Source organism: Mixophyes fleayi, chromosome 3, assembly GCF_038048845.1.
Source record: "Mixophyes fleayi isolate aMixFle1 chromosome 3, aMixFle1.hap1, whole genome shotgun sequence".
Lineage (NCBI taxonomy): Eukaryota > Metazoa > Chordata > Amphibia > Anura > Limnodynastidae > Mixophyes > Mixophyes fleayi.
Window position 1 is genome coordinate 326,612,468 of NC_134404.1, and position 27,126 is coordinate 326,639,593.

The 27,126-nt window shown below is 40.0% G+C and overlaps 1 protein-coding gene across 2 annotated transcripts in view; it reads left to right on the forward strand.

Annotated features, from left to right (window-relative positions):
* The first annotated feature begins 203 nt into the window (after positions 1–203).
* HHAT (hedgehog acyltransferase) overlaps positions 204–27,126 on the forward strand; it is a 249,672-nt gene continuing 222,749 nt past the window's right edge. Inside the window, exons 1-5 of one of the 2 annotated variants that reach the window (XM_075204201.1) lie at positions 204–331; positions 6,473–6,593; positions 9,395–9,462; positions 15,139–15,252; positions 25,806–26,000. In XM_075204201.1, coding sequence (XP_075060302.1) covers positions 302–331; positions 6,473–6,593; positions 9,395–9,462; positions 15,139–15,252; positions 25,806–26,000 — 528 coding nt within the window. In that variant the 5' untranslated portion in view covers positions 204–301. The remainder of the gene's footprint in view (positions 332–6,472; positions 6,594–9,394; positions 9,463–15,138; positions 15,253–25,805; positions 26,001–27,126) is intronic. The other variant, XM_075204202.1, reaches the window with a different exon arrangement.

A 27,126-nucleotide genomic window follows, 5' to 3' on the forward strand; every position in this document is an offset into this window, starting at 1 on the left:
CAAAAAGTACATTTATATCAGTCTACAGTCTGTACCATGTGACTAAAGCAGTCACATGACCTGGTGATGTCAGACGATCCTTTGATGAATGGGGAGTCAGCTTTCACCATGCAGCTGCGGCTCAGTCTAACTTCATGCATTGTTGACATAAAGACCCGTTGGAGACTGACAGCTCCTGTAGCCAATCATCTCACTCACAGAGCTGCTCTCATGCCGGAGAGCCAATCAGGCGCACAGGAGAAGGCGGGTCGTCTATCCCACTGTGAGGAATGCTGTATGGGAATGTGATAAGTGTTTAGTAATGAATGGAAGGGAGCAGGGTGACTGCAAGGTATGTAATGGTGGACTATGTGATCAAATGTCACAGTCACATGGGGAGGGGGGAGAAGTGATTTATCCACTGTAGCTCAAAGTTAGGTAAATTGTGCTGCTCAAGCTGCTGCAGAATGTTAAGTCCCTTCATGTTGTGGTTGGCTCTGGCAGGGCATCCTGGGACTTAGGAGAGTCATAGGTTGCCAACCACTGAGTTAGCACAGTATAGTAATATCTGAGGGGATGCAGGGCTGGTCTCTGCAACAGGACTGCACTCAGAGATGGTATTTAAATTGTAGTCAGATTTATTTTAACAAAATTTTTTGGTTAATATACTGTAGTGCAGTATATCTAAAGATCTATATTAGAGCAACCTCTATGGCTAATGCAACAAGTATGTTAGTAAAATTGGTACTTAATTATACGGGTACCACATGGACTCCATTCATCTGTCATTCTGTTATCAAGTGGTGAGTGGGCGCTGCTGACAGAATCCCTCCTGCCCCATGCCCAAATATTACCTTCTGACGCCAGTAACGATGAGTCCCCTTTAGCATCTTGTTGATCAATCCCCCCCCCCCCCCCCTTACTCCCAGAGCCATGCCACCACAGCCTGCCAGCCATTTAAGGACATTGGGAATGAGGTAGGTAGCTTGCAGGTGAAGGAGAAGGATGAGGCAATACTAACAAGCTACAACAGTAGAGCCTGTTCTTACAGTAGGTGGTAGGGCAGATTTAAGGTGCAACAATTGTGCTTTATGATTAGTTCAAATGGGACAGGCTGTGTTCAAACCTTTCTAGGTGTTCCCAATCGTTTCACCAACACAGAAAGGGTAATTAGGTGAGTAAATCCTGTAGCTTGGGTTAGGGGGTGCATGTGAGTCTTGTAATTGAGGGAATTCTGGTCACAATTGATCCTGGCAGAAGTTCTTCTTTAAAACCACAATCTACATGCATCAGTCAGTTTTGTTAATCGCTTCTTTTCGCTCTAGGCCATGCTCAAGAAGGTGTTCTTATAGGACTTCCTCATACCAGATGGATGTGGAGCATGAGAAAGTCCTATAATAATAGTACAACCTTGGGATAATTGATCTCCATATTTGCACACTTCGACTGGAAAAACACCCAGCGTAGTTTACACACACACACACACACACACGACTAGGGTCAATTTGATAGCAGCCAATTAACCTACTAGTATGTTTTTGGAGTATGGCAGGAAACCGGAGCACCTGGCGGAAACCCTCACAAACACGGGGAGAACATACAAACTCCACACAGATAAGCTGTTACAGTCAAATTTTTCATTTTGTTCTGAACAATGGTTCACAGATAATGTAATGCGAAACCAAATGTGTAAGTTAATTGTTGTGTAGTTTTTCGTTCAGAAGTTATTAACCGAAATACTGCATGTTGATACATTACTAGGGCTCAAATACAAATGTGGATCCTCCTGCAGTATATAGCGGGGTCTTGAGTTGTAACAATATCTCCTAGCAAAGCAAGTGCTTTCCTAGTTTTAAATTAAAAACTGGTACACCCATATGACTTGACGTTTGCTCAGGTCATAAAATCCACCCCGTGCTTTGTTTTAGGCCCTCAAAAAGGTAAAAAGGTTAAGTGACCTAAACCTCCTTATCCTAATAATTGGTAAAACAATGATCTGCATGTTTAGATTTTTTTTATAAATAAGTGCAAGTGGACACACTTGGGGAACAAGATCTCAACTGTATTCAGTGTATACAGGATCAGCATAATAACATTATTTATCAAAGCACATAAAATCGTTGATCGAGATTTTCAAACTAACTTGAAAATCTCGTTCAACGGTGGAACAATGTCGTTTAAATTCTGCAGTGCGTATGCACTCTGCAGAATTGGAACGACCATTTAGTAAAGTAGGAAACAGCATAAATTACCTTTCTACCACTATCCATATGGAACCCGAGCTGGATGCAGTAAGCCGGGCAAGAGCATCTGCTGCGGTTCCTGGGTGAGAGATCAGAGTTTACTCCACAATGTAGAGTTGCCGTGATGTCCCAGGAGGCCCGGTCACACGTGGCAGTTCCATTTGGGGTTCTCTGGTTACTTTCAGATAGGAAACATTCGCCGATTGAGTTTCTCTGAGTTGTTGCATATGACACTAACCGGAAATCACTTTAGATTTGAAAATACATATTATCTACAAACCCCATGCTCAGTGATCATTTCAAGAGTGGCCATTTAGATTTAAGATGTCTGCTGATCAAGTATGGTGACTGACTGTATACAAGTCTTTGTGTAAAACGACAGGTAGGAGTTAAATATTACAAACCTCTTGTTGTCAACCATCTTCAACTTTTTGATCAATATTCACAGTAGAGTTTCTAAGGGCTACTTGTAACAATTTGGTTCCGAAGAGCCTTCCTCACCATTTTACAGGTGTCCATCTGCAGTGATGAGTAATCATAGGGGGATGCAATTTGAAAGATATTTAAGTGAGAACGGACTCAATACTATAGAGTCGTGTGTATGTATATATATATATATATATATGCACACACATAAACATGGCTATACAGCAGCAGAAAGGGATGCTATTATTGCTTGCTTGTACCACCTTTCGCTGAATGCTCTGTATATGGTCAATAAAGCAGAGTTCTTCAGCAAAGCCTATGGTGCTGACACCAGTGGCGGATCCAGGGTGGGGGGCGATCTGGACAATCGCCTCTCCTAGCAGTGCAAGTCCTTTAAATTTAGGTCCAAGACTTCGATCAAAACGGGTGGCGGCGGCGGTGCCAATCGCGGGTGGTGGGCGGGGTTTTCCGTGGCCAGCCAATCAGAATGAAGGAGGGATGTGATTATGCAAAATCCCCCCCCCCCCTAAAAATTACGTCTAGGTCCGCCCCTGGCTGACACCATAAACCAGGACAGCTGTTACTTGCAACAGATGGGCAGCACGGTGGCTAAGTGGTTAGCACTTCTGCCTCACAGCACTGGGGTCATGAGTTCAATTTCCAACCATAGCATTATGTGTGTGGAGTTTGTATGTTCTCCCCGTGTTTGCGTGGGTTTCCTCCGGGTACTCCAGTTTCCTCCCACACTCCAAAAACATACTGGTAGGTGAATTGGCTGCTATCAAAATTGACCCTATTCTCTCTCTCTCTCTCGCTCTTTTAATGTGTGTATGTGTGTTAGGGAATTTAGACTGTAAGCCCCAATGGGGCAGGGACTGATGTGAATGAGTTCTCTGTACAGCGCTGCGGAATCAGTGGCGCTATATAAATAAATGATGATGGTTATGACAGATGAAGAGCACATCTTGTGCCTCGATGACGTCACTAACTAGTGGTGAAGAGATTGGCTTTATTCTCATGAATGTTGGTTTAGCCCACACAATGTCTGGCCTCCCTGTGAGTAGGTGATGGGTACACTTTACTTACACTCTGTAAATGCTGGATAGACTTTAAGCACTGACCTCGCAACCTGCTTGATAGAAGCTGTATCCTAATAATATTCAGGATGCATTTACAATTTCCAGTGCTCTGTCTGTGAATCTTACCTCGTAGAATAACACAGTGGGAACTTTGAGAGAGATCGTGTGACTGTGCAGGCCTAGATGAAACCCAGTCTAGATTATTTTCCTGTCAATAGCATTGTTTATTTTCAATATCACCTGCTGCATTGTGTTTTCTACCCATCAGCCTTCCCGCTGCTCCGTCCTACTCATGTCATCCTACTGTTCCATTCTCTCCCCCACCTACACACTTTTCCACTTCATTTGTGCAGATGTCAAAACCCTTTCCCCATCTCTAGCTTCTATCTGTTTTCCATTTTGCAGGCTTAATTCAGTTATATTCAATGCAGGATTTAACACCTCGGTTTCACATAAGTGACAGCTACAATTAGATATGCACACTGCATACAGTATACCTGCACACTTAGAGGAAACTTATACATCACACTCAGTGACTTGCTTGATTTACATTAGAGTGCACATAGCATAGGCAGCTAGTTTGAGTGTTAAAACAAAGTAAGAATCAGTTTACAGACACACCACAGAAGTACTTTGGTTCCGAGTGAATTGATAGGCTGCATTCTTAGGAATATTGTTCCAAGACTCAATGACTGCACATTTTGGTGATGTCACTGGTTTAAAGTGAATAGATGGGCTGCGTTTCCATGAATATTGGTACAGATAACAAAACAGTTGACAGAAGCACTTCTAATATATATGTTGTATTTTTTTAAGTGGCCTGTCTGCATAGAATATAGCATATATTCTGCTATATTCTACACTGCTATACTGGCTATAGCAGTGTGCTGGGGGGATTTGTCTGTGTTTGTTCCTTTTAGGATAACCCTACCCTTTCACGCACCTGCTATAGCCTATAAATTGATTTGAGCAACTTCCATTTCTGTATTTGTCTGAGAGGCATGTTGGTGTCAGTAGCTGAGGGGGAGTGCTGACATTGGATTGCTATTTGGAGGTTTCTGGGGTACCTCTTTGGTAAGTTAGCTCTCAATTTAAAAACACATATGTATGGCCCAAATATATGGGACTCTCATTGTTTAGAGTAGGACCACCCTATTCGCAAAAGCACTGTGGAGTGGTGGGTGGCTTCAACATACATTTGCAAATGTGTGCAACTGAGACTTTTGCATTTTTATCTACAGTAGAAATAGCAGATCTGTTGCTGGCTATAGCAGTGTGCTGGGGGATTTGTCTGTGTTTGTTTCTTTTAGGATAACCCCACCCTTTCATGCACCTGCTATAGCCTATAAATTGATTTGAGCAACTTCCATTTCTTTATTTGTCTGAGAGGCATGTTGGTGTCAGTAGCTGAGGGGGAGTGCTGACATTGGATTGCTATTTGGAGGTTTCTGGGGTACCTCTTTGGTAAGTTAGCTCTCAATTTAAAAACACATATGTATGGCCCAAATATATGGGACTCTCATTGTTTAGAGTAGGACCACCCTATTCGCAAAAGCACCGTGGAGTGGTGGGTGGCTTCAACATACATTTGCAAATGTGTGCAACTGAGACTTTTGCATTTTTATCTACAGTAGAAATAGCAGATCTGTTGCTGGCTATAGCAGTGTGCTGGGGGATTTGTCTGTGTTTGTTTCTTTTAGGATAACCCCACCCTTTCATGCACCTGCTATAGCCTATAAATTGATTTGAGCAACTTCCATTTCTGTATTTGTCTGAGAGGCATGTTGGTGTCAGTAGCTGAGGGGGAGTGCTGACATTGGATTGCTATTTGGAGGTTTCTGGGGTACCTCTTTGGTAAGTTAGCTCTCAATTTAAAAACACATATGTATGGCCCAAATATATGGGACTCTCATTGTTTAGAGTAGGACCACCCTATTCGCAAAAGCACCGTGGAGTGGTGGGTGGCTTCAACATACATTTGCAAATGTGTGCAACTGAGACTTTTGCATTTTTATCTACAGTAGAAATAGCAGATCTGTTACTGGCTATAGCAGTGTGCTGGGGGATTTGTCTGTGTTTGTTTCTTTTAGGATAACCCCACCCTTTCATGCACCTGCTATAGCCTATAAATTGATTTGAGCAACTTCCATTTCTTTATTTGCATAGAATATTCATAAGAATGATAGTCCATTGTAATATTAGTAATACAACAGGCAGCAGCAGCTACAATATTGTAAACAAATATGTATGTATAATCATATAGTACTGCCGTTTTCATAGTTGTCTACTACCTTTGATTACCATTGACATTGACAACCCAATATACCATTTTCCCTAGAAGCCATGAGCTCAGATAGTGTTCCTAAGTTTATACATTCATAAACTGCTGTACTGTACTGTTCAATGCTGGCTTTAGTTGTTATATGTGTTACAGGACGATATATCACAGGGAGAAAAGCCCTATATTTGGTGAAAATGGTTGAAGCCAATACCAGTTTTGTTATTGCCACCTCGGGATGGCAATAACAGATAAAAACAATTTAAAAATTGTTTAATATGTAAAGGTTTCTAAATATGTTTTTGTTTTTATTATTATGTATTTTTTAACATGTATTTTTAATTATTTTATTTATTTATATTAGTGAAACTGAAGTCTGGGCTTTTGGTTCCACTGCGTATGCACAAGCTGGCTTCCATTGTCCAAAAAATATGCGTAAATAAGTGTAATATATGCTTCACTTACAGACTCCCACCCGCATCTCCATGAAACAAGATCCGCTGCCCAAATGGGAGTACTACATTTACTTGCTGTTCTCACTGGGAATTCACATATATTCATTTTATGAAGTCTACTTATCATCTAGAGGTAAGTCTCCGAGTATCGGATTGAATATAGGATTCAACGTTTGGTCATATCAAAAAGGAGTTTTCATTAATACTATTATTATTTTTATCCTTTATCAAGCGCTGAGGTTATAGATTGAGGGGATCATGACACAAGTTACATACAATGACCTAAGGCAGAAGGTAAAGACGACCTCGCCTAAAGAACTGACAATCTAAGGTGTTCAGAAGCCCTGCTCTTAAAGGGGTGCACAGGTGTTGGATCAATCAGGATTTTGTACAGATTGTGCCTTATCTATTTTTAATTATTACCCATTTCACACTAAGTACCAGAAATATGTTTTGATTTTTTTTCCCATTGGGTAGTTACTTTTTAGACTTTATGGGGAGAATTCAGTTAGCCACGTTACTTGCAAAAGTAACGCAACAATAAAACTATTACCGTTATTACGGTAATTCTATATAACGTTATTACGGTAATTCTAACCCGGATTTTCAGCCCGCAGCTCAGGGAGCTGCAAGCAGAAAGCCGGCTTTAAAAGTACCGTAATAATGGTAATTATGCGCACTATTACCGTAATAATGGTAAAAGTGCGCAAGCCGCGTTACTTTTTCAAGTAACGCGGCTAATTGAATTCCCCCCTATGGGCATGAGTATGAAGGCAAGTAAAGGACATATAGGATTACATTTATACATAATGCTACAATGATATTGTCTCTTAGATCTTCATCTTCTGCCTTATGCAATTTTTATTTGCTTTATTTTCACTAAACACTGGGAGCATATCAAACAAGCAGGAAATACAAAGCAGCTCTCTGACTCTAGTCAACCTTGCCTTCAAAATGCAGTGTTGGTGCATAGGTTGAAGTAGAAAATTATACTATTATTATTTATTTATATACAGCTGTCATATAATGCAACGATGTGCAGAGAATATTTATCATTCACATAAGTCCCTTCCCTAGTGGAGCCTATGGTTACAATTAACCTATCATTATGTTATTGGACTGTGGGAGGAAAGACGAGCACCCAAAGGAAACCTACAAACTCCCCACAGATAGAGCCCTTGTTGGAATTGAACTCATTACTTCAGCGCTGTGAGGCAGCAATGTTAAGAATTGGGCCACTGTGCTGCCCAAACTATATCTCTCTGAAAAAATATCCCACATACATAGATGAGTTTACTTTTAATCCTTAATTTTAATAAAGGCAAATATTGGATGCAAGTTCAGTTTTATTACTCAGATTAGTTAAATCCATGGACTAAGCGACCTTTTTGGCCCATGACTCCCTAATCATCATCATCACTATTTATTTATATAGCGCCACTAATTCCGCAGCGCTGTACAGAGAACTCGCTCACATCAGTCCCTGCCCCATTGGGGCTTACAGTCTAAATTCCCTAACACACGCACAGATTAAGGTCAATTTGTTAGCAGCCAATTAACCTACCAGTATGTTTTTGGAGTGTGGGAGGAAACCGGTGCACCAGGAGGAAACCCACGCAAACACAGGAAGAACATGCAAACTCCACACAGATAAGGCCATGGTCGGGAATCGAACTCATGACCCCAGCGCTGTAAGGGAGAAGTGCTAACCACTGAGCCACCGTGCTGCCCACTAATCACTTTATATATACACTGGTTATAAAAGGTGTTTCTATGCACTGAATATTTTCTTTATAAATGTTTTGTAGTATTTGGGGCTTAGTCATTCTTAAAAAAAACAACAACATGGTTTTTCTGTGCATTTACATGTATTACGGAGTGTGATCTCTCATGGTGCTTACTCCGCTAATGTTAAAAGGGGCTGTATCCTCAAACCTCAGTGGATTATAAACATAATATTATTTTACCTTTTTGCACAAGGTATGTTCAAGCTCATGGCATTGTCTGAAACCTATTTGCCAGCTCTCTGTTATAGAGTATCCAGATTAAAATAGTAGCACAAAGAAAGAATAACAACTGACACAAAATATGTAATAAAAAATAGTTTACTTCAGTAAATAATGTTCGCATACAAACGTGAATCAGTATGGGGGTCCCAATTCAGACAGCAGCCCTGTCAGTTCAAATGTGTCACTTTCAAGATAATCTTCAAGTCAAGGATACTAGGGCAAGATGTCTATTCTTCCATCAGAGCAATGCCAGTGGACTCTGTACCATGCAATCTTTATAAAGATTATCATAGAACAAATCATAATCCACCTTCTTTGGTCTCATAGGATCTTGCACTAACTTTAGACAGTAGATGGCAGTAGTACTCTATTTAAGTATAAAATTTGAACAGAATGTACCATTAACAAGACTTGCATTATAAACATACATTACTTCTACATTATAGCAAAACAAACAAACACTACATAGTCTAATTATAAATAGTCTTCTTTATATTTTTCTTATCTACTCTAGGTATACTTCATTGTCTAAAAGTGTGCAAACATTTAGTTATCTTCTGTATCTGTGTTTCAGAATCTTAATAATACATGTGTTTATTAAGAGCGAAATATATGTGTAGATATGTACTTTTATTATAATTATACTTGCACTTATTAAATAAAACATGTTAATTAAATTAAAGTGTTCTTACAAATAGCTTAATATCATGTTTGTGTTAAAAATGTACAGTAATTTATAATTATTGTCAAATTAAATTTATATGTTTATTAATTAAATCGCTCCTGTCACACAGTCATATTTTTTATTTCTATACTTGGCCACATTTCCCATTGACATCATACACTGTCTTCAAAGTTGTCACATATTTCTTGCCATTTAGTTGATAATCCTGTTGATAATTATTGAAGCCTACTTCTCCTACAGAACATGAAGAGGCTCTTGAGGAGGAAGTTGGTCTGGAAGGAGATTCTTCATTCTTGGGCTTAAAAAAGGTAATTTTCTTTTATGACATTGGTTATAATTCATAGCAGTTTGTTTCCTTGGTGCGGATCTATGGTAGTCTGAACATATAAATACCTGAATATAAAACAAGTGCTTAACATGCCACAGCCATCCATTCAGATACCTCATTCACTGCTTGCCTCTTGTCCTGCCAGTATAAAGGAAATGTTCAACATTTGTGGACTACCAAACCCTCCTTCCCTCTCACATTGCTGAAACACATTTAAAGTACAAAGCCATGCTAAGTTTTTCTAGTTGGTCAGATACGTTTTCACTGTTAATTTCTCTGGGGCCACCTCTGCTCCGCTTCCTCTATCAGTTGGAGTACGGCAAGGCTCAGTGCTAGGTCCTCTGCTGTTTTCTATCTATACCGCTTCTCTTGGATATCTAATAAGTTCCTTTGGCTTTCAGTATCTCTATGCGGATGATGCCCAAATCTATCCTATCCTGATATCTCGACATCTGTGTTGTCCCGTGTAACTGACTGTCTTTCTGCCATATCATCTTGGATGTCCTCTCGCCAACTCAAACTTAATCTTTCTAAAACAGAGTTAATAATATTCCCACCCACCAACAAGAGCATATCTGACATTTCTATCTCTGTTGATAACATGACCATAAATCCCACCCCACAAGCTCGCTGCCTAGGTGTAATCCTTGACTCACACCTATCCTTTGTTCCCCACATTGACTCTATATCTAAATCATGTTATATACATCTAAAGAACATTTCCAGAATTCACACATATCTCACGCAAGACACTGCAAAAACCTTAATTCATGCACTTATCATCACCCGCATTGACTATTGCAATTCCCTCCTTGCTGGTCTTCCCAAAAACAGACTCAAACCCCTACAATCTATTTTGCACGCTGCGGCAAGACTGATTTTCCTTGCAAATCGTTATTCCTCCGTTGAATCACTCTGTATGTCTCTACACTGGCTGCCTGTTTTCTACCGAATCCAATCTAAAATACTTTTACTAACCTACAAGGCCATCAACAAAGCTGCACCAACATGCATCTCCTCTCTTGTCTCAAAATATCTCCCAACTCGGCAACTCCGTTCTGCACAAGATCTGCGTCTCTCATCCACCCTCATTACATCCTCCCATTCCCGTTTACAGGACTTTTTTCGGACTGCACCCACTCTATGGAATTCTCTCCCTCGCACAGTAAGACTCTCCTCTGGTCTACAAACTTTCAAGCGTTCTCTGAAAACCCACCTCTTCAGACAAGCTTATAATATTCCTCATTCACCCTCTTAACCTCACTACTTTAGCCTATTACCACCTGTTACACAATTTCACACAAGACAACTAACCCCTGACCAACATTGCTGTGTGACAGGATCATTTAGCCTATGAGTCACTTTTACCTTTGCAGCCTTGCTGGGCCAAAATGCAAAATGTAGACTTAGCCTTAGCCCCATGTGTCCATCTCCCATTGTCCCATAGATTGTAAGCTTGCGAGCAGGGCCTTCTCACCTCTTTGTCTGTTTTACCCAGTTTGTTTATTAGTTTACTATGTTTGTCCCCAATTGTAAAGCGCTACGGAATATGTTGGCACTCTATAAATAAATGATGATGATGATACGTTTTCTATCAACATGTACCTAATGACCCATCAGGAGGAGAATGTAAGGAATTTTCTGTCTTCAAGCGAAGATTGATTCTAGGTAACGGTGAGAACCCCAGAAGAGGGCATAACCAGGGGTGATGTGCAGGGGTAGTTGGGGAGTGCAGGGTTGAAAACTCCGCTTCGGTTTACTAAAATGGCAAAAGATCATTCCAAGTTAAGTTATAAGTAATTATTCATGTAGAGACCGGGTTCCATTACATATACAATAAAATTCACCCTGGGGTATAACAGATACCAGGGAGACTAGTTAAAGAGGGTGACTTGTCATAACCCCCACTAAAAGTGCAGTATTCTGAACGTTTTTTTTTAATGTTAATGTTTGGGAAAATTAGGGCATAGGGCATGTGCCTTATCTGAAACTGTAAAGTCACAGAGTACTGCCTGCCATCACTGTAAGACCTTCTACCTCATTAAAAATGGTAGTTTCCCTCTATTTTTTCTTTTTGTTTTTTTTTTTTTGTTTTTTAGAAAAGTATAACTTGGAATGTGGAAGTAAGGGAACATCTGGGTTTCCTTTCTATTATGTGTCAAAATTCTGTAATCTTTGCGTATGTAATTTTTGTGTAATGGAATGCAATGGTGTACTTGTGCCTCTTCCTGTGGATTCTGAATGACTTCTTAAGGAGCACTGAGATTGTTTTGTATATTTTTGAGGGGGGCTTGAAAATTTGATTGCAACTGCTCACAACCCAATTGAGGAAGTAACATTATAAACTTCAGGGCACAGCTCCAAATGAGTCTGGTGCATATATGCAAGTCCGTTGATCTTAGATGAAGCTCCGCAAAAAAGAAATTGCGTAACGGATTGCCACAGATTACAGGAGTATGTCCATTCTAGACAGATGACTGATGACTTTTAGACTATGCAGTCCTTAGTTACAGATTTCTTTTTGCTTGAAAGCAGGTCTTTTGGGTTGTTTTTCAGGCCCATTTATTGGTGTCCCATCACATCAGGTGTACCTTCAAATATGTCTCCATGCTTATCCGCTCTTTGCAGGGTCTCATTCTCTACAGCAAAATCTTGTAAAGCAGATGGGTATGTACAACTTGCACCAAGCCCATATCTGCTATGTGCATCAGTTGTGCATTCTACATTAATATATATCAAACACTACGACTTCCAAAGTTCCAACAGCAGTTCTGGCAGAGGCCTTGTTGACATAAATGATGTATATAATATTTATAAGTAATTTCTTTAAAGATGGTCTAACATTTCTCTGCTAAACACATGCTAGTCGGCCCACTTAACCAAGGGGGAAGAGGCAGACGTAGAGTATTTACTCTCTCTTTTTCAAAACCTTTTCCCACCTTGGCCTTAATTTTGGATCATATCACTCCTCTTTAATAAAACTGTGCAGGTTCTAGGCACCAAGATTCATTTATGAATTAAAAACTTTAAACACACAAAACTGCCACATGTAGCAAGACAGACCCAGTGGTTCCTCATTAATGTGATGTATTTAAGCCATAAATTAAACGAAACCAACCAGTATATTTAGGAGGTAAAATGAAAAATTGATGGAACAAACTTCAACAAACCTATATCATTTGACAGAGGAGTTCAATGCTGTTAATGCTATTAATTTTACATGACCAGACTTGGATTGTTAGACTAACCCCAAATCTTTAGAGGCCAAATAAAATATGGATATACAACGGCCTTTTTGAGTTTGTGGGATGGTAATGGTATATTGCAAGTAGTGTCATAAGCTGATATTATCTATGTTTAGTTCTATGCATCGTATTTCACTTGCCAATCTTTGCATCTTATTGGCAGGTTTTTAATTGCACCGGATGTAAGTGAATTAGTGCAGGCAGTTTAACCTTCCTGTACTATATTCATTATATGACTGAATGTCACACAGTGTCTGACTTTCCATTTGCAGGTTACTATGTTTCATTGGTTCCGCTAATGAAATTAAACACAGTCTCAGAAACCTTATTAAACAGGTTAAATGTCAGCACTCTATTCCAGTTCGCAGCAGAAAATAGAAGCGTTATGACGGCTTATAATATATCAAGGAATAATAATGAACAATTTTTTTTTGTAATGCCAATGTTGTTTATTTTACCCGAAGCCACCTCTACTAAGCGGGCCAAACCTTTTCACTTGCTGGGGGTCATTGTACGAAAACTACATATGCTACGTTTGCGGAGCAGGCAGAAAAAAAGAGGTGTACTATGCAGAAATTAAAATTTCACATCAAAATCCAACCTTTTACCATTAACCAAGCATCTCTGGGTAATGGAAGTGGCTCTGCGCCCCTCTGAAAAGCCAGGAATGCCCCTAAAACTTTAAACCTGGGGGCATCTGTTCACCAAGTCCACGCTTGCCAAGAAACACCTCCAATATGCTCTTCTCCTCCCATTGGACAGCGTAAAATGTTGCTCCTCTCGAAAAGCTGTCGCCTTGCTGTTTCTTGTTCCGCAAAATTAAGAGTGTGATGTCGCTAAAGAGGATCTTGCACTGCAACGCTACAGTTTTGCCCGCCTGAAAAATTTCTGCCCGCAGAAATTTCAGGAAAATCTTATCTATTTTCTAATTTGCATTGAGGAAATCATAGTTGCAATCAATATAAATGCATTTAGGTTAGTTTGTGTGTTTAAGTGACACTGATTTACTGGTAAAATATTATGCACATTATTTAGGATGAATAGTGAAGGTAAAATACATTGTTCAGATTTTGGCTAATTCAGCCTGGTATTGCAGCACATGTTATCTACCATATTATTTTGCCAAACGGGCCACAGATTGAGTCATTAGGTAATTACAGAACGCATTATCTACACTCCAGCCTTGTACTGAAAACATGGCTGAATCGTTTTGGTATGTGATATCGCCACTCCCAGGTGCTCCGTGACAAAGACAGTTTTATTTTTCACTGGCTCCAGTTTGAAGCCCCCTCTGTGCCGTTACATCATCATCATCACCGCCATTTATTTCTATAGCGCCACTAATTCCGCAGCGTTGTACAGAGAACTCACTCACATCAGTCACTGCCCCAGTGGAGCTTGCAGTCTAAATTTCCTAACATACACACTCAGACAGACAGAGAGCGAGAGAGAGAGACTAGGGTGAATTTGACAGCAGCCAATTAACCTTCTAGTATGTTTTTGGAGTGTGGGAGGAAATCGGAGCACCCAGAGGAAACCCACACAAACACGGGGAGAACATACAAACTCCACACAGATAAGGCTATGGTCAGTAATTGAACTCATGACCTCACTGCTGTGAGGCAGAAGTGCTAACCACTAAGCCACAGTGCTGCCCACTGTGTTAAATTGAGACTGCCTCCTCTTTTGAAGAAAACAATTTTATTTTGTTGGTGTTTCACATTTATCCAGAGATTAATGTTTTGATCCATCAATTTTTTTTTTTTTGCATCAATAGTTTTTATTGGAGGTTTATAAGCATGAGGGGGGGAGATGCAGAAAAGGGGGGTACATGGGGGGGGGGCAAATGTAACAGTAAATATCTAGCCACTAAACATTGTCTTAGGTACATAACAATAAAATTGTATAGAGGGTGACCAAAGATAGTACAGCAATGAAGACTTATTTCACCGACCAAGGGTGTAGTAACTGGATCAGTGCTGGGGAAACAAAGCGTCTCTAACGGACGTATCAGCTAGATCCTTCTCAGTCAGTTGTAAACTCGTGCCAAGGCATCCAGTTCATCTATAAATTTCTAGCACTGCGTAGGTCTATATGGACTAATACCATCACCAAGTCACCATGGATTTCTAAGACTCTCTATGAAGTCATGAGTCCACAGCCAAGCACATTTATAGAGCTCACAGCGTTCCCAGGTGACGTCAGACATCTAATATTTTAAAGTAACAGGTGCCTTATTCCTTATAATACACAAAACAACCTAATAAACACTGAAACATTACAACTTGATAATAATATATAATACTTCCCAGGAGTTTATACAGATATTCTCATCACTTCTGTGTGGTTACCGTATAAGGGGACTGGGGACAGTCTACTAAATGCTGTCTCTGGTTTTTTTTTTTGCGCAGGATGGGACAGACTTCGAGTGGAGTTTCTGGATGGAGTGGGCTCGCTCACGACTGGTCTGGCTAATGCTGGGACACGCAGTGCTTTCACAGCTGGCCAGAATTTTCATAGGACAGGTATGCATTTTATATACTGTAAATTGGCTGCTTTGCAGCAGTAAGATTGCAAAATAGAAAAAAATGTCTTTTCTCTTTCATGATTTTTTTTATGAATTTATGGGAATAAACTCTCTTGATCGATTGAATGCTTCTCTCCTGTGTTTGTATGCAGCGCCCTCCATATTCATCTGTATTACATATTATCCACTCACTGGGGTATTAGTTTTCTTGCAGTCCTTCCTCTCTGTCGTTGGCGGGTTATCGGAGACTTTCTGAATTCAGTGATTCCACTGTCTGTGTTGGACAGATATCATTAATAATTATTGCAGTTTTAGGACACAAATTCATTTGACTACGTTGTTTGTGAGAACAATGCGGCCCATGCACTATTATTACCGTTAGTACGGTGATAGTGCCCATTATTACCATTACTACGGTAATAATTAACATTATTACCATTGCTACCGTTGCTACGGTAATACTGTGCATTATTACAGTCACTACGGTAATAGTGCGCATTATTACAGTCAATACGGTAATAGTGCGCATTATTACAGTTACTACGGTAATAGTGTGCATTGTTACAGTCAATATGGTAATAGTGCGCATTGTTACAGTCAATACGGTAATAGTGCGCATTCTTACCGTCACTACGGTAATAGTGCGCATTATTACAGTCACTACGGTAATAGTGCGCATTATTACCGTCACTACGGTAATAGTGCGCATTATTACCGTCACTACGGTAATAGTGCGCATTATTACCGTCACTACGGTAATAGTGCGCATTATTACCGTCACTACGGTAATAGTGCGCATTATTACCGTCACTACGGTAATAGTGCGCATTATTACCGTCACTACGGTAATAGTGCGCATTATTACCGTCACTACGGTAATAGTGCGCATTATTACCGTCACTACGGTAATAGTGCGCATTATTACCGTCACTACGGTAATAGTGCACATTATTACGCATTACTACCGTTGCTATGGTAATTTCAATGCTGATTTTTTTTTTCTTGCAGCTCTGTGAGCCGCGAGCAATAATCTTTTTTTAAAATGACTGTACTAATGGTAATAGTGCACAGGTCTCTGGTCTGGGAACACATGTAAGAAAGTTATATATTCTCATTTTGTACGGTGCATATTTAATATGGTCATGCTTTATTACCACCGCTATTATCCATTATAAAGTCCTTACACATAGATTTGGTGTAATGTACCTGAGAAATCGGAGCTTCTGTGTATGGTCTTCTCTCAGGTTATCTGTCAGTCCTTGTGAGGTTTTTGCTGAGATTGTTGGTTATGAGATATATATATATGTATCTCCTAGCTGCTAAACACCACACCGTTCGTCCACTCGTACAGATCTTTACACCCGTGCATTAACTATATGAAGGGGAAGAACTTATATGGACTAACTAATATCAGAGTACTTACAGTAAAAGCATTTTTACAGCAGGCAAAAATTTTACTGCAGAAGAAACCACTTCTGCTATTTTCTGTTTACAACTTTTACTTGTAACTGTGAGTACTGACATTATTCAGTGACTTGCTGCCAGTGCTTTATATTCAGTTCATTTTTGCAGAGGTGGAACCAGAGAATCCTCTAAACGGCCGTTTACAGTGTGATCCAACCAGCCTTCTATCCTGATAATATTTGCTTACAGGAAATATTACTATCCTGAGTCTCTAGACCTTCAAGACCTATCCATAGGCCACTTACTGGCATGTCTGTATCAGTTACTTGACTTTTATAGTTCACCTGTTGCCTGCGCAGCGGAGGCAGTTGGTTAGTGGAATGAGCCCATATTCACGAGCATGATGATGCGGCTACAAGTTTACAAGCAACCAGTGGCGTCATGTTTGCGTGGGTTTCCTCCGGGTGCTCCGGTTTCCTTCAACACTCCAAAAACATACTAGTAGGCTAATTGGCTGCTGACAAAATTAACCCTAGTCTGTGTGTGTGTTTTATGGAATTTAGATTGTAATCTCTAGTTGCGCAGTGTTACACGCCGGGGCCGTGATCAGATCCTGGCATACTTACCAGCTCCATGCAGGGCTCCCCTCCTGCGCTGGGCGCCACGATCTCCTGATAGTGGCCGCCAGACCCGATTTCTCTTATAACCTTGCTCCTCTGCTGTAATTGGCTCCCTCTCCTCCACAGGATATTTAAGGCACCTGACACTGCAGCCTGGTGCTTTTTCTTTGTGTTCATTTCCTTGGAAGTGCAAGACATGGCTCCTGGTACCATCCTCTCTGCAGACTATCTCCTCTTGTATGCAGCTCCCTGTTCCAGTGACACTTCAGTTTGCTGTTCAGTGGAACTCCTCCACAAATTACCACCTCCTCGTGTTCTGTCTGCTGGGCTGCTCCCTGTCGTCCATCTCCTCTCACACTCTGCTCACTGTTCCAGTGATCTCCCGGCAAGCTGTTCAGTGGTACCCTTCAGCCGCCTGCCATCTTATTCTTCAGTCTCCTAATTGGTCTCGTCTAGTACTCACTCAGAGGGCAGTGACCTGCGAGGCAGCGGCTGCAAAGTCTATACCTCCTTGTAGGAGTCCCTGGCGAAAACAACCTGCCTCGTTAGACTCCGTGCCTTTGGGCAGAGTAGTGCTAAACTAGACAGGTTTGGGGGGATCCTAATTTCAACCTTGATCTCTCTGACAGGCAGGGACTGAAGTGAATGACAAATATTCTCTGTACAGAGCTAGTGGTGCTACATAAATGAATTATGATGATAGGTGCACTAGTATAACGGACTTGTCATGTCCAAAAATTGTCATATTATAATAGTCTAGATAACTGTATATTAAACGGAAAGAAAAATAATTTTCCATTCTTCTCTGCATAGTAACGGTAACTGGGGCTATATCTCTTTTAAAAAATCTGCTGTAGTTCCCTCACATTTGAATAGAATGCCACTGGCATTAGGGAGGGGTTAACTGCAAAGAATAGGGTAACAGATTAAAAAGAACCCAAACTACTGCACAACATACATAGATGGTTCCACAGTGACAAAAGGCACAGTCGACTTCCTGTTTCCCTTGTTACTGGCATGAGCTGGCGTGGTTAACATTATTGATGGAGCAGCAGAATACGGCCCATTGGGCACATATTTGACGTTTCCGGGGGTTGCTCAATCACACCAGAAGTTCAAAAAACAGGCTCAATGTGAAGGGTACACAATACCCCTTTTGTTTCTAATTTAAAAAAGATCAATACCCAGATTTCAGTTATAGTTTCATGGTGGTTCCTCTTTAAGTAAAATTAGTGTTAAGTTATTTATTGTTTTAACTTATTGTTTTCCTTTATTTATATAGCACCAGCCTATTGTTGTAAGATCAGGATTGTATTCATTCACATCAGTCCCTGCTATAGTGTAGCCAACAGTCTTATTTCTCCACTATTGAGACCCCCCCAAACATGTACTGTTAATCAAATGTCAACTTACTAACACGACTGTACAATACAAATCTAAAGAGTAACAACATTGCTGACGGGGGCACAGACTAAGTATGACTGGCACCTGCACGCGTTGGAGACAGGCGCATTGTCTGTTCAACCCTTATTCATGTCTCAGAAACCGGCTGTCCCCAATGTAGGCGTTAGGTGCACCATAATTAGAATTTATTAAAAAAAATTTAATATTGCACCAGTTTACACCGCAGTGGTTTGCAGTTGGGATTAAACACAGTAATAAAAAGAAGACTAGGCATTAACAAACAGACAAAGCGGTTAGAGGACTCGGTCTGCAAGCTCACAGTCTTTAGGACTAGTCGTAAGATTCATGAGGTTAAGTGTCACAGTTAACACTTTTTAGATTTCTCAGATTACAATAAGGAAAAGGGGTGGTAATCGACTAGAATAGTCGAAAAGGGGTTAAGATGGTGGTTTGGGAATTTGATAAGCTTACCTAAAGAAGTGAGGTTTCAGGAATGGGAAATAGTAATGTCTGAGACAAGTGTAGCAATTAATGTTGGTCCAGTTTTATTATGGGCTTTGTATATTAGTAGAATTTGTTGAAGTACAGTCAAAGCATTTTGCAGTGTCTTGTGTAGATATGTATGTTCTGGAAACACTTTTTAGATGCATGTGACAGAATTTGGATACAGATTGGATGTGGAAACAAAGGACAGTCTTGAGTCAAGGAAGACACCGAGGCATCGAGTTTAAGGGGTAGGATTGATTGTCGTACAGTGAACAGAAATAGAGTTATCTGGTATGTGATTTCTGTTGAGTGATAGGAAGATTGCTAGCTCAGATTTTGAAAGATTTAGGTGACGAGAGGACATCTAAGATGAAATGGCAGAAAGGAATCCAGTGACGTTGGCCAACGTTACTGATGAAAGATCCAGAGAAGTTAGTTACATTTTGTAATTCATCCACATAGAGGAAATACTAAAACCAAAAAATACGTTTAATAGTCCAAGAGTAGTGATATAGGTGGAGAACACTTTGTACAAATCCAACTGATAAAAGAAGAGCTGGATCCCGTCAAACAAACGCTAAAGGAGCAATTTCATTGGTAGGATGAGAACCAGGGTAAGGGCAGTGTCCTGAAGACCTTGCCAGTGTAGCACTTTAAAAAGTGAAAGGTTGACAGTGTCAAATGCAACTAAGAAGTTAAGGAGTATAAGAAGCGTAGTGGCCTAGCTTTAGCAGTAATTACATAATTGACCACCTGAGTCAGTGCAGTCTCTACGGAATGTTGGGAACGAGAGCCGTGAAGTTGGTCCAAACAGGTTGTATGAGGGAAGGAAACATGTTGGCTTAGTGTAGACAAACTGTCTAAAAATCTAGGAGGGGCGTCAAACATCTGCTTTCCAGGAGAGTTTTTTAAGACCTTGCGTTTCTTTTGTATGACTCGGTAGAGAGAATGGCCAACACTGAGCAGTGAGAGTAGCTGGAGCCACTTGACAGACGGACAGAAGAATGTAAAAATTGGAGAAAGAAGTTGTTTGCACCCCCCTCAATAGATGCGTCAGCCCAGTGCTGACCATCCTGCTGCTAGTTTTCACTATAACAGAGGTTACATGCTCATGTTAATGCTTTTATCCATGGTAATGCAGGCAAAGCGTCTTAATGGTTAAAGTTATGCCTGGAGAAATCTTACTGTATGGGCCATGTGATGCTGGCAGAATCACCCCAGCATTTAAAGGACTATTTATGCTGCCACGTTTGAATTTGATATATGCAAAAACAAAAGCTTTACTACAAAAAAAAAGAATATTATAGGTATTGTAATTTGGGTCATTAGAGCACAGAAAAGTATATAGCACAAATCAGACAGCCATTACCATTCTGCTGATTAACAGATGTCCTGACCGTGCATCTATTTAGCTTGAAACGCGTACAAATCCTTGTTAAAAAGTAAGTAGTGGTTTTGATAGCATTTATGTGTTGTACCTCTAGCAGCTGAAGCCGCATAGGAAGCAAAAAAATAAATAAAACGAGAACGGAACGTAAAGGTTAATTGAAAACAAGAAAAGCAATTTCAGAAAGCCGACAAGTGGAAGACAATGTGATTATTACAAAGGACAAGCAAAAGGAAACATGTTCGCATGGCCCGGAGTTATCACTGCATACATAATTTCTAAGCTAATCATCTGCGGAAAGTTCCTTTTTATTGTATCCATATAGTCTTTAAAGAAATGGGATTACGAGATTGCTTCTTGCTGGTAATGTTTTCATGAGCTGTGAGATTAAAGCTTTCAGTCTCATCCAGGGGAGCAGCTGTACATGATGTCTCTCACATGCCCTAAAGAAAGTTCTCCTCCACTAATATGCTTTACCCCCCCCCCCCCCCCTTCAAGATAGAGCGACAGCAGCGGTCTGTGCAGAACTCCCTTGTTCTGTGTTACATCATTACATAGATTAGTTTTCTGTAGCTCTGTTAATGTTGTGTATCACCACTGCAGAGCTGCATTAACTATCATAGCTGCCAGAGGGAAGTGCGGTGCAGAGCATAATATAACATAGTCCTGAGGTACTGACTGTTATATGCAGAAACAAGAGGATTGTTACCCAGCATGTAAACCCTTTTATTCTCTGTACCATTCGAGATTAACAAAAGACATCATAAAAAGTTATGGACAATTTTTTTATTTTATTTTTTTTTTTAAATCCTTTTCTCACGTAGCTGACAGAAGTCAGAAGAGTTCTACACCTGGAACTTTATTTTCCAGGGTACGCTCAAATATATGGAGATAGATTTTTCAAGTAGAGGCGTTACCCATAGCAGCCAATCAGATTCTAGCTATTATTTTCTGGAATGTACTAGATAAATGGCAGCTAGTATCTGATTGGTTGCTATGGGCAGCACGGTGGCTAAGTGGTTAGCACTTCTGCCTTACAGCACTGGGGTCATGAGTTCAATTCCCAACCATGGCCTTATCTGTGAGAAGTTTGTATGTTCTCCACGTGTTTGCGTGGGTTTCCTCCGGGTGCCTCCCACAATCCAAAAACAATCTGGTAGGTTAATTGACTGGTAACAAATAGAGATAGACAGACACACAGACTAGGGTCAGTCTGTGTGTGTGTGTGTGTGTGTGTGTGTGTGTGTGTGTTAGGGAATTTAGACTGTAAGCCCCAATGGGGCAGGGACTGATGTGAGTGAGTTCTCTGTAAAGTGCTGTAGAATAAGTGGCGCTATATAAATAAATGATAATAATAATGCGCAATGCCTCCACTTTTCCTTTTTTTGGAAGGTTTGATAAATCTACCCCAGAGGTTTCACATGATTGTCCATGGGACATCATAAGTGGCTTGCTGTTGACTGAGACATGGCAGGGGTGGGAGGCTTACCTCTACCTAGTTCCACTACATGTATAGATTTTTATAAATTTAAGTTACATTTATTCAATCACTTTGAAAAATGTATTCAGCATTTTCATGTGAAGAAATGTCGACATTTAATGCAACCCGCTGTACAGGAAGCCATTTTGTTACCTGCATCAATGCTCAGGAAAAACGCAGGCTATAAATTCTTTAGTAAGTGGTGACATCTCTCTGAATATTAGTTCAGCCCACAAAATGGCTGCATACATTTATTTTAGCTCGCAAAATGGCACCCTCCACAGCAGTGCACTTTGAAAATAACATGATCTTCTTTTGTCTACATTAGAACTGTTCGTTTTGTATTTTCTAAGGTTAGACATCTGTGATTTTATATATTCATTATCAGAGCCGGGGCTGTGAAAGAGGTGCGACCGCCCAGGGCGAAATGCTGAAAGGGGGCTCAGTTTGTGAATGTTTTAGGGTCCTATTGAGAGCTAGGGAGGGAGGTGACCGTTTTCCTTCTTGCCCCAGGTGCTAACATTTTAAGTTACTGCGCTGTTCATTATTACTCTTCCAATTAAGAACTGCTCTATAGCTAAAAAGTTGCCTCAAGTCTGAAGCTGAGGAGAACACTTTCGCAAAAAAAACCCCGGCTTTTACATCGCTGCATACACTACCCTCTGCGCTTAATGTAGGAGCGAAGAGCAGACCAAGGATGATTATAAACATCTTCATCACACATCCAAGAAGGGATGTAAAAGCAAAAGAAAATACTGACCTAACAAAACATTGAGACCATTTTTTGTAATGAGTAAATCACATTTAATCCAACACATTGTTTATATACATTTTTTGTTTCACAAGCGCTAAGTAGGACATTATGGAACGTAAATGCCGATACTTTATGTATTTTGCGTTAAATTGCACTCCACATGCCCAGAAACTAACTATATGACAGAGAAAGCAAGTGTGTAAGTGAGCGGAATTCATCTTTGAGTGCAAAGGACAATCAAGACATGCTGCAGTTTCAAGGGTGGAAATGGGAGGGGCCTCGGTGTATGTACGTAGTCAATGTACATTAAGGGCTTGCCAAATTCGAGCAGCATTCGATGCAAGCTTTGGGCATCTCTAAGGTGCGTAATTTTCAGTCGTAGCACCTGCACCAGCTACATGTCGGGTGTAAGTACCGAGTGACAGTGATGATGGTCACGTATGCAGCTAGAACAGGTGTTTGCAATGAAGCCTTTAAAAATGCATTTTATATGCAGGAGACATTAATAACATCCTGCTTAATGTATTTCATAGGGAAAAAAAAACCAAAAAACATGTTAATGGTTTTTTTTTCCACTAACGACTATATAATTAACAGGGGATAATGTAATCCTTTTTTTTTTTTTTTTCCTGTGCGTTCTCCTGGAACTTTATATTCCACATATGTATTGGTCATATCCTGCAGTGTATTGTCTGACAATGCAGAGTGCACCTAGACCTGTATTCAATAAGAGACGCTTCTTCAGATCTTACTGTAGTTGAATAAGGACGTGCCTATGCACCATTTATATGCGTTTTAAAAAAAACACACGTTACGTTGTTTTGCGTTCCTTAATGAGTCAGGTCCTATATGAACATAATGGGCCTCGTTAGGGCCTGAGCCATTAAGGAGAGCAAAGCGCAAATGAAGGAGTAACTTTGCACAGTGGCAAAATCATGTTGCATTGGATGGGGAGATAAATGTAAAATGTGGGGACAGATTTATAGTTGGGATAGGGCATGTTCTCGATCAACTTTAAATTTCAGTATAAAATAAAGCTATCTGGTATCACGCATCAGCCTATTAGCCTATTGGGAACATTTTAAAGGGAAAATAATGCAGGTGGCCTAGTGACCCAGCCCATGGTAGCCCACTATGGGACTGGCCCGGGGGGAAGCAGATGCCCCCCTGCCACCCAGCCCAGCCTGCCCCTGATTGCTGTGTAAAAAATAAAGCTGTCCGGTATGTGTGTGCTATCTGCAAAAGCTGCCAGTATTTTCCCTGCAAGCAAAAAAAAACAAATTAAATACATGAATTTACACCCCTTGTATTCCAATACGGTTTGTCCAGGAGCTCTTTGTTTTGCCTTGCTCCTAAGTCTAAATGAAGACTTATATGAGGACACATTATGTTATGTTTTACTCTTTTGCACACCACTTTTTTGATAGCTGCAAGACATGATATAGAACTGCTGTTCACACTGGTCGTGACTGCTGCCATTTGCATCCCTTTCTTTGTAATCTGGAACAAACGATCAGGGTAAATGGAACACTTTATAGAGAGGATCTTTTTAGTGAGGTACGGGAAGAAGGTGACATCTGAATGCTAAGCTAAGAAATGAAGAGAATAGGGTACATTTTATTCTATAAGGCTAGCGTTAAAATGTGTCATGTGAAAACGTCTTGTGTAAATGAAAGATACAGTATTGTTTGATATAACAGTGTCTAATGACATCATTTTACCTGCACATCTAATTCCGCAGGAGAACTGTACTACAGTAGAATTTTAAAATGTGCCACGTTGGTTCATTGTTTGCCTTTGTGGATTCTTGTACTGTACTTTTAGAAATACGGTTTTCCCTTAGGCCTGTGGGACGCCCATAAAGACCCAGGCCAGGAACAAGGAAGTGTAGAGGGTGCATCTTAAATTCCCTCTAATAATTTTCTTTCATTTATATTTAGCTGTATTTTTGATGGAGGGAACTACGATAATATTTAATTACAGTAATTACTTGTAGAACACATTCATTAATTTTCTTTCAAATAAAAAAGTGTATTTCCGTTACGAAGATTAAGATGGGTATATTTCAATATATAGAGTGGGGCAAGGATTACATACATTATTAGAGTATTAGAGTCCTAGATCCATTTCCTAAAATATTAACACTAGCGAACCAAAATATAATTAGCATTCGCTTGATAAGGGTATATATGGAATAAGACATAGGGGTCCATGGTGGTCAAAAAGCCTGTTGTGTATTAAAAAGTCCAATCACATGCTTATAGTAAAAGATCTGAAAGTCCTTGAACAGAGTCACTCTGATGGGTATTTCAATTATATCTGTTTATCCCCAAATGTGGACAGAAGTCGTTTAATTGTTTAGTGATATTCTCCATAGCAGCCATGAGCCAAACTTGTCTATACAGTAATGACAGATGTGGGGCTCTGGTACGTGCCTAGAAACATTTAGCCATGTTAACTTGAAAAGGTAAATTTGAGACGTGGACCAGTGATTGCAGCAGGTAGGCTTTCCGGTAGATTTAGAGAAAAAAAGTGGAGGTGTTGCCCATAGCAACCAATCAGATTCTAGCTATCATTCTCTAGAATGTACTAGAATATAGCTGGAATCTGATTGGTTGCCATGAGCAACACCTCCACTTTTCCTTTTTAGAAGTTTTAGTAAATCGACCTACTTTATGTTTAATTCCAACCTCCAAATACATACTGGTAGGTTAATTAGCTTCTGGCTAAATCGTCCCGTGTGCTGGTGTTTCCCAGTGATAGGCATAGTAAGGTAAACTCCACTGAATCAGGGATTTAAATGTTTGACTAAAGTTCTTTGTATAGTGCTTGATATATGTTGGCACAATTTAAATAAAGTATCATAATAATATGTTGGATAGTAATGACAATAATAAAAGCTTCATATCTTTTGGCTTACATGCTAAGTATATGCATATAACTATGCACAATTTATAACTTTAACAATGCATTTTCTCTTGTTTCCTGACAAGTAATACAGTATTTCTCTTTGCAGTATCGCCCTTGGTTCCTGATGGCATATGGCATGGCAGCCTGTTGGCTTGTGCTGGGGACCAAAGGCTTGGCTGCCATATTCTTGAATACGTTCATATTCTATGTAATAGCACAAATGAAGATTCCACTTATTACATGGTTGAGTTCAGTGTTCATGCTTTTACTATTGCATAATGAGTCAGTAGAAACTATGCAGGTAAGGAATTCAAGTTATACATCTAAATGGTGTTTTAAAAAAAAAAAATATATGTATATTTTATTGAAACTTTACGAATGTTTATATAGGAAAACTTGATGGTTGTTGAAGCAATTGTTGCAGATTTAATTCAAGGAATGAAATAGCATTTAAATCAATATAGTAAGTGTTATGGGCTATATTAGATGGCATCACAAACTACTAGAACCTCTTCCAAGAAATGTGATTTGTTCTACCATGCTCGGTTGCCCTCTGGTCTTATCTTGTGGTAGTTGTAGTTTATAAAACACAATGGGCCTGATTCATTAAGGTAAGTAAGGTAAAACAAAAAGAGTAGGCTTTCCACTGGACAAAACCATGCTACAATGCAAGGGGTGCAAATTAGTTTATTATTTTGCATATGGTAAATACTGGCTGTTTTTTCATGTAGCGCACAAATACTTGATAGCTTAATTTGTACACTGAAATTTGAAGTTGATCTAGCACATGCTCTACCCCAACTATAAATCTGGCCCACATTTTAAATTTACATCCCCTCCAATACAACATGGTTTTGCCAAGGTGCAAAGTTACTCCATTTTTTTTGCATTACTTTCTTAATGATTCAGGCCCGATATTGCTGGTGGGGTGGATAGAACATGGAAGGAGGTAGCAGACAACCGCAAGAGTAGCGGAAAGTCCAGGATTCAGGGCAAAGGTCAGGGCAGGCTAATAATATAGATTGTAAGCTTGCGAGCAGGGTTCTTTTACCTCTCTGTCTGTATGTATTACCCAGTATTATTTTATCAATGTTTGTTCCCAATTGTAAAGCGCTACGGAATTTGCTGGCGCTATATAAATAAATGTTGATGATGATGTTGATGAATACAAAGCCATAATCAAAGGACAAGCTGATGTCAGCAGACTGTAAATGAAGATTATCAGCAGCTGGATAGCTAGACACCGACAGTACAGAGGGGAAATGTCTGGTTGTCGTTACTTGTCATCCAACTTGGAGTGAAGTGACACTCGCTGCCACTTGATTGTTCTGAGAAGCCTGTTGCAGTTAATAGACAACCGGCTTGGCGGGCAGAGCTGCCCGCCACTGATCTTAACAGTATGTTTGTCATAACAAAGTGTATGTAAG